This window comes from Cajanus cajan, chromosome 7 (genome assembly GCF_000230855.2).
Source record: "Cajanus cajan strain Asha chromosome 7, NIPB_CcT2T_4, whole genome shotgun sequence".
NCBI classification, from domain to species: Eukaryota; Viridiplantae; Streptophyta; class Magnoliopsida; order Fabales; family Fabaceae; genus Cajanus; species Cajanus cajan.
Genome location: NC_138523.1, coordinates 31,137,775 through 31,146,664, shown reverse-complemented (window position 1 = coordinate 31,146,664; position 8,890 = coordinate 31,137,775). Strand labels below are relative to the sequence as shown.

Sequence of the window (8,890 nt, the reverse complement as noted above, 5' to 3'; positions counted from 1 at the left end):
TTCTTCAAGTTACTACCCAAATATTCTTTTATAGACAAGTTTCTCTAGGCTCTACCCTATCACAACAATTATCAAGGTATTATAAGGTTGTTACGATCGTCTCTCTAAGACATGCATAGAAAAACATTTTGGTACAAAGATTTTTATACAAGACAAAAACTATATAAAAAATATGTATATGTGTCTATGAATGTTCTTGTATTTCAATCAAAATGATTCTTATTGTCTTGATCTTTAGAACTTTTTATATAGTAGCTTTGTAGAAGATGACCATTGTAACTACTTGAGCCTTGCTCACAGAATTTTTTCGTCTTACTCCATCGTCTGATCAAAGTGAGAGAAGAAGTATTCGTTGATGCATTAAATGCATCAATTAATGCTTTTTCACAAAAGGACTTATTATCTTGATAGATCAAGCTACTTCTTAGAGTAGAGCTACAAATGAAAGCTATAGGAAGCAAAGTCAGTGTGAAACAGAGCATTAGAGGCTTTTTTAGTGCCTTTTCTGTGAGATCTAGGATCTTTGTCCTTAATTCTGACGTGTAACATGCTTTTGATCTTTTTTAACAGATTTTGAGTTCCAAGATGACTTCTTTCAATTTGTTAAAGTATAAAACATTCATTTAAATTTCAAATATGTCAATCACAATGAATGATAAACGTTAAGTGCTTCAAGATATGCTTGTATGCTTCATCTAAGAGCTTCGTCTTATAGATGGTACTTCGTCTTATTAAGTCGGAATAAGCATTTTCAAAGACATTTTATTTCCGAAAAATGTAGTATTTGTTATAATTAAAACTTATGAAATTGACGGATCCAAGATCATCTTATGACTTAATAATTTTCTCGAAACACATCAAAGAAGAATCTTTTCTTTTAAATAAAATCATTTTTAAAGAAGAACCATTTGTTTTAAATAAAAAACTTCACTATATAGAGCCACGAAGCCCAATGCTTCACATAGATCTGTTTAATGACATTTCCAACTACAAACTTTTAGCAAATTACTCTTCCTATAGAAGCCAACATCATTCAACTTTAAAACACCTTAGAAAAAAAAATTCAAGGCAACATAAAATAGGCGGTTAAACCTTCAAAATCCACAACATTATCATCTTGCTGCAATTGCCACACGACTTCAATATCATACATGACCACAACTAGGCCACATATGTTTTCACACAAAGACAAGCCTTGCAACATACAACCATTTCACAATACACACACAAATCCATTAGTAGGTCCTCCTCATGTTTCACTATTAAGGCCAACTGGATCATTCCAAAAAAACACAGTAGATAATCATCCAACCAACACAAGGGATTTGCTTACTAGTGCAAAAATTGGATTTAAAATCGGAGTTTTAAGATCGGTTATAGGGTAATCGATCTTAAAAGTGACGCGGTGACAATTTTGTAAATAATATGAACACTTTTAAGATCGATTAAAATTTAACCGATCTTAAAAGTACTTTTAAGATTGGTTATTTTATGACCGATCTTAAAAGGTATGTCTGACACAACTTTTAAGATCGGTTACCAAAAAACCGATCTTAAAAGTTGTATCAGACATCACTTTTAAGATCGATTCTTAAATAACCGATCTTAAAAGTACTTTTAAAAGTATTACTTTTAAAATCGGTTATTTAAGAACCGATTTTAAAAGTAGCACTTTTAAAATCGGTTATCTTAGAACCGATCTTGTATGTGGTATACAAAATCGGTTCATAAATAACCGATTTTAAAAGTATTGTCAGAAACCTTTTTATATTTCCCTCCATTCGCATTCTCTTTAATCTTTTCCTCCATTCATTTTTTTACTCTCTTGCGCTCTCAATTTCTAAAGTCTCCAATAAGGTAAATTTCGTTGTAGTTTTCGTTTTTGTCTTCTCATGCTCTTCTTGCGTCTCTTTTCGTTTTCTAATGCTCTTCTTTTGTCTCTATTTTCGTTGTAGGTTCATTTTGGGCAAACTATGAAACTGGAACGGGCCGTTCTGCATAGAGAACAGGCCATTCTGCAAGGAGAACGGGTCGTTCTGGAAGGAGAACGTCCCGTTCTCCTTGTAGAACGGGCCATTCTCCAAGGAGAACGGGACGTACTGCAAGGAGAACGCCTCGTACTCGTTTTTAAAAATCTGGAACGGCCCGTTCCAGTTTAATTTTTTTTTCGCATCCCAGACTTTTAAGATCGGTTATAAAACAATCGATCTTAAAAGTTAACTTTTAAAATCGGTTATAAAACAACCGATCTTAAAAGTTAACTTTTAAAATTGGTTAAATAACCGATTTTAAAAGTCTAACTTTCAAAATCGGTTACGGAACTGATTTTAAAAGTTAAAAATAACCGATTTTAAAAGTCTTTTTTTCCACTAGTAGTCTTTCTTATTGAGCAATCTCACCTGATGGAGGCCCATGGGCCAAGGGTCCAACTACTAGGGCTATGGCCAAGAGGATGCATGAAGAATGGGCTAGTGCTCAAGAGAAGCCCATATAGTACTTTTTAGTTGGGCTTTGACTCAAGCCCATGTAGATTAGGTTTAGGCCCATTGGGCTTGTATTGTGTTTTTGGGCCTTGTATTTTGGCCAAGTAGTGTAGGAATTTCATTTCATTATAATTTGAATTTAGGTTTAAGAAGGTTGTCATGTGCATCTCAATTTACATGTAATTAGCATTACATTTAGAGAACATTTCGGCCATGTGCACTCATGCACATGGGGTTTCCGAAAACCATTCTCAAATACATGCTAAATTACATGTAAATTAAGTAGCACATGGGGTGACTGGTTTTGGCACCAAAATTTGAATTTAAACATTCAAATTTTGGCGCCTAAGGTTAGCTAAACCATACCATGGTTTAACTTAACCTTAGGTTAAGCCTAACTTGTCCCACACACTTTCTTAGCCTATATATTTCCTTAGGTCCGTGTAAAGCATTCACTTTGCCGTATATGAGATTTTCATTCTTTGAATAAACTCTCTCACCGAAGTCACCTAGGAGAACCTCTTCTCCATTTCTCCTTGACCCTTTCTCTTTGTAGAATTAGGATTCCTACTTCGATCTATTCGAGACTCTTGGTTCAATTTAGGTTACATTGCTTCTCCATCTTTGCGTCTCATCCTTGCATCACTCTCAAGGATCCGTGGAGGAGTTTTGGTTCAAGAATCATGGAGTTTTCCTCATGAAGGCTCCATCACCACCAGAGACAAAAATTCGTTCAACCAAGACCTCCCTCACTAAACGAATCTATCAATAGGTCAATGTTCTTTAAGACAACACTTTTAGTTAAAACAAATCCCATGCAAACTATAAAAAATGATAGAGACGAAAATTCGCTCAACAAATTAAAAATGTCATCCTAAGTCAAAACTTGCTAAGCAAAATCTATTCAATGAGTGACCCAAAGGAGGCTCACCACAAAGTCTTAAATTTGCTAAACCAAGATAGGCTCATTGAGCAAATTCTACATACAAACCCATATGGTCATATATCTCACTTTGTTTATTGGTTTTTGGTTATGTTAGAATGTTGACATATGATAACATTCGTTGCAAAGTCTAAATTCAATAAGAGCAGGTGGATCTTTGCGAAGGTAATGTACAACGTAACTTTGGACAATTAATATTAATGTTAGTGGTCCACTCATCTATATTTTATTTACGGAGAACAAACTAAATGGACAACATTCGTTGTTGGTATTATATTAGGAGATTCATGAACGACATAACCAATTAATGAACTTAGTGATAATATGCATACGAATCTTTCTTCGCTATAAATAATTTATATATTACTAAATTTGAGTTTTTAAATTCATTATTAAATTTGATTTTTAACTATATTATCAACTAATTTCAATTTTCAACCATATTTTCGAATGCGATACATTTCACATAAAGTATGCCATCATATATATTACTGAGACATACTCGAAATGCCCCCACTTAAGAAATTGAGACATTATTTAACATACATTAAAAAAAAAAAAAAACTCCACGTCAATGACCATAAGCATGAGATGAACTACATTTATCATTTGAATTTGTGTAATCATTCGGAATATGACTTTCACTCCCAGCATCTGTCTTCTTTTTTAATTTTTTTTTAATAAAAGTAATCAATTCACTACTAGAAAAATGTCATTTTCCTGCAAATTTTTCTAAAAAAAAATATTTGTAAAACTTTTTTGCAATAATAATTTCACAAAATAATTTACGAATTTATTTGTGAAAAATAATTTACAAATATTTCTTATAATTTTTTTAAAAAATAATCTACAAATTATTTTTTCAAATTTTGCTACAATTTTAATGATCACAGAAATTTTTTTTATGGTAAAAATTTACAGAAAATATTGTAAGAGTTTTATTTTTTTTCTTGTAAAACTAAATTCGCAAGTAATGTTTATTAAATAGTAGAAAAATTTTACATGTAATTTTTCCTGCAGATTTTCCTGCCAATTTTAATCTGTAGGAAAAAAATATTTAAATTTATAAGTGTATAGTTAAGTGTTAGACTTATAATCTACAATCTTAGAATTTAAAAGATTATGTATCACATGTTGGAGGCGTGGAAACAAATGTTTCGGATTAATTCATTGTGAGTATTTAAAAGTTTTGGATGAATTCATTGAATATTCCTGCATAATTTCTTGTAAGAAAATTTGTAAGAAAGTTTCCTGCAAATTTTTTTTTATAAGAAATTTTATTGCGAATTTTTTCGCAGAAAAATTTCTTGCGAATTTTAAAATTTACAAAAATATATTATCCATGAAAGTACTACTTGCAGATAAAAATTTACAAAAAAATTCGTAAAAATAATATTTATTACAAATTTTAATACAAAATACACTTGAAAAGTCGCATGGAGAAATTTGATTCTCTATGTACTGTTGCCACCCATCCTTTTTGTATAATTTTTCGATATGATTTCCATTTTTCGTTTGTATTTGGGAATTAGTCGGATCTATATTCAACATTGTGATTTATAGAAGCGTGTTTCGGAATGTCTTCCAGAGAGAGAATCACATAGAAAGGAAATGTTCACATAAATATGATTTTATTCTCTACAAATAAGAAAATGTTTGTTTTAAATATTTTAAAAAAAGTTATCTCCTTTACACCTCAGATTTATAAAATGTATATTTTCAACTAAAGGATGGGAAATATTATATATAGGTTTACGTACGTAACATATTTTCATAAATTTTATAAACCCTTTTATTTGAAATACATAAAATAAATACCCCTCATTTTTCTCTACCTCTATCTATTCCTATTAAATTATATCACTTATTATATCTATATCTTTCCTCTAACTAACCAGGTGTCTAGTAGCATTTGGAATGTTGAAACATATTTTTCATTTAATTAAATTCAAATATATATCTAAATAAAATTGACTAGGAGTTTAAAATTTGATCTGTATCTATCATGCAATCACTCTTAATTTTATAACACAATCATCGATTCACATATAATATATTATTAAAAGTCTTCATATAATAATAACAGCTTAAGAATACTTATTTCTCAAAAAGGCAAGGAAACATAAAAATGAAGTCACAGTCTAACAGATAGTTTGCGCATTAACACTCCACTAAATTAAACTTATTTGAATTATTGTCCATAACTATAAACTGCCACTAACGGTATTCTCTCTCTGAACCCAAAATAAAAAAAAAAAGAAAAAAGAAAAAATTAAAAATTAAAATGAAAATGTCATCGCGTTCCAGTATTCTTTGATGTAATGATTAAAATCCTAATCATAATTTTTTTTAATCAACATATTACTTTATTTTCTCCCACTTGACTTTACTTCTTTCCTCATATCAGATACTTCTCTCACTCACTCATTCATTCATTCTCTCTCATCTCTCTCATCTCTCTCTCTCTCTCTCTCTCCACCATCAACTTCCTTCAGCCATCATGTACTTTCTATCTGTATATAAAAGCAAACCTACATAGCTTGCACTGTTCCCACTCTCTCTTCATCAAACACAAACCTTTTTTCTTTTCCACTTTCCACCCATGGCAGATCCTTACTCCAATTTCTTCTCACCAAGTTTCTTCCACTACCGCTCTTCAAACCCTTCACCCCACCACCACCATCCATATCACAACAACTTCATCAACCAAGCCACCACCACCACCAACATCAACAACAACCACAACAGCTTTTTCCACTTCCACCACTTTCAAACCACTATCACATCTTCGGCTTGTTCTTGCTCTTCTTCTTCACCCCCCTCCCCTCCCCTCAGAAAAGCCCTTCCACTTTTGAGTCTCAGCCCTACAAACGAAGAAGAGGATCAGGATCAGTTTTGCACTGCCATGGATGTGGAAGAGGACTGCAACAGGACCCTACACTTCAAAGAGGAAGAGCAAGAAGAGGATAGTGTCACTGTTGCACTGCACATAGGGTTGCCAAACCCTAGTGCTGCTGAGATAGCTTCTGTGCTGTCTTCAGCTTGTTCCACTGACAAAGAACAACAACAAGGAGGAGGAGGAGATGGTGATAACAACAATAATAATAACAATAATGGAAGTGAGGATTCTTCTTCAGGGTTCTTGTCAAACAGGCTCAACAAGGGACAGTACTGGATCCCTACCCCTTCTCAGATTCTCATTGGTCCTACTCAGTTTTCTTGTCCTGTTTGTTGCAAAACCTTCAACAGATACAACAACATGCAGGTCAGTTCATACATAAGCAAGGATTTCATTATTACCGACACACATGTTATAGACCTTAGTCCCTCATTCTTCTACTTCTTGGAGAGCTTCTCTTTTAGAGAAAACTCTTTATTTTCAGTAAAGAAACGCTCACGAGCGTTTCTAACTTATAATACAAACCGACTATTAGGCATCTTCTTCCACCCTTTTCCTCCCTGGTTCATGTGAGAAAGAAAAAAAAATGAATTTGTTAATTTGGATGGTAATAAAGGAGAATATATTGTCCTTTTTTCTTCTCCTTCCATTTGTATTACTCCAAGGTCATTTTTTTTTCACTTGTACTTATACCATAATGATTAAAATTTATTTTGAGGTTTTTTGTTTTCTTGCATGGTGAAACGGGTACTAATGTGTGAAAGAATTAATATTTTCCTGGTTCAAACTGTGACTGAGATCAGATCCTATCCTTTTCGCTGATTAAACTACTCAGGCAATGTTCTTTATGCCTTTGGTGCATTGAAGTCTGTGCTTGTGTTTGGCATGCAGCTGCACATAGAACTGAAAATTTTGCAGTGTTTCTTCCAGATCTCTCAGATAATGATATTAATAAACAATAGATTTGTTCCTCTTTGTGGACCTTTTCTTTCTGAATCTAAACACCTTCCATACCTGAAAGTCTCATACACGGACATAGCTATGAGCTGTAACCTACTTCTCTCTCACCCTCCAATGGTCCTTCTTTCAGCATTAGTTGTACATTGCAATTAAAAAGAGTAGCAAATTAACAATGAAAACTTATGTCTAAGTTTCATTAAATTTACAGCTCAACTTCTCATCAAGACATTTTTTTTTATAAAAAAAATTGATTTCAGAGTCCTTGAATTAAATATTTAGTATGCATACCTCATTATACATTCAGAGAGAAATAAGTGTTGTTCCTTAAAAGTAGCTACTGAGACAGTTATTTTCTATGTCAGCTGCTGTTGATTGCCAAGTGAAATTAATAACAAAAAGAAAAATGGTACATTTACTCCAAAATCCAAATTAAATTTTAACAGGCTTTTTATCTTTTTCAATTCATTTTAAAATTTTCACGATATGTGCTTAACAACTAATACAGCTTTTCGATTATTTTTGCCTTGTATTCTCTGTCCTATTATCTTCTTTTTGGGGTATATCCATAAAATTTTTTTTTATTTCTTTGTCAGATGCATATGTGGGGGCATGGATCACAGTACAGAAAAGGGCCTGAATCTCTGAGGGGTACACAACCAACAGGTATGCTTAGGCTTCCATGCTATTGTTGTTCCCCAGGTTGCAGGAACAACATTGATCACCCAAGAGCAAAGCCCCTAAAAGACTTCAGAACCCTTCAAACACACTACAAGAGGAAGCATGGGATTAAGCCCTTCATGTGCAGAAAATGTGGCAAGGCTTTTGCTGTGAGGGGGGATTGGAGAACGCATGAAAAGAACTGTGGGAAGCTTTGGTATTGCATTTGTGGCTCTGATTTCAAGCACAAGAGGTCGCTTAAAGATCATATCAAAGCTTTTGGGAGTGGCCATGCAACTTATGGGATCGATGGCTTTGAAGAAGAAGAAGAGCCTGCATCTGAAGTAGAACAAGACAATGACTTAGCCCCGTAAAAAAATAATAAGGAAAATGGAACTGGTTTAATTTTATATATGTCTCTATGTGAATTATCCTATTCTTAAATCTTGGTTAATTTGTGAACTAATTATTTGCTATGAGTACATATCCATGGCTTCCCATTTGAGAACTATATATAAGCACCAAGTTTAGATGGAGGCCAACCTATTCTTCTTCTTCTTTGTGTTTCTTTTCTTTATGTTGGAATTCACACGCTGGTTACAAAACTCAAAAGCCAAGTGTAAATCCAACTTCTTTTAATCTGTTCTCATATATGTATAAGATCTCTTTCTTTTCTACCTTGAGTTGCTTAAAGCATCGCAGACAAAGATTATTACACTATGCTGTATGCTTTTGTTAAAAGCATATATAACACAAGTTAATTGGCTAGTAGCTAGTAACCTAGCTACACTATGCAGCTTCAGTTGTATTTTAAATTGCACTTTCTTACCTTGTATGAAAAATTCATTTGTTTTAGTGTCCAATGCAATTTAGCTGATTGCATCACTGTCGGTTCATTGTGCTGAGCTATCAACAGCTATATATATGCATTAAGAATATGAGTTATTT

The 8,890-nt window shown here is 32.9% G+C and overlaps 1 protein-coding gene across 1 annotated transcript; it reads left to right on the top strand.

Moving 5' to 3' along the window:
• The first annotated feature begins 5,850 nt into the window (after positions 1–5,850).
• Positions 5,851–8,484, top strand: LOC109793465 (zinc finger protein WIP2). The gene is made up of 2 exons (XM_020352937.3): positions 5,851–6,691; positions 7,879–8,484. The coding sequence occupies exons 1-2, from the start codon at positions 6,029–6,031 to the stop codon at positions 8,314–8,316; spliced, it is 1,101 nt and encodes a 366-aa protein (XP_020208526.2). The 5' UTR covers positions 5,851–6,028; the 3' UTR covers positions 8,317–8,484.
• The last annotated feature ends 406 nt before the right edge of the window (positions 8,485–8,890 follow it).

Excerpts from the sequence above, each read along its gene's own strand:
- LOC109793465 (XM_020352937.3), top strand. The coding sequence starts at position 6,029 with ATGGCAGATCCTTACTCCAATTTCTTCTCACCAAGTTTCTTCCACTAC. Across the intron at positions 6,692-7,878 it reads ACAGATACAACAACATGCAG|ATGCATATGTGGGGGCATGG; the intron begins GTCAGTTCATAC and ends TTTCTTTGTCAG.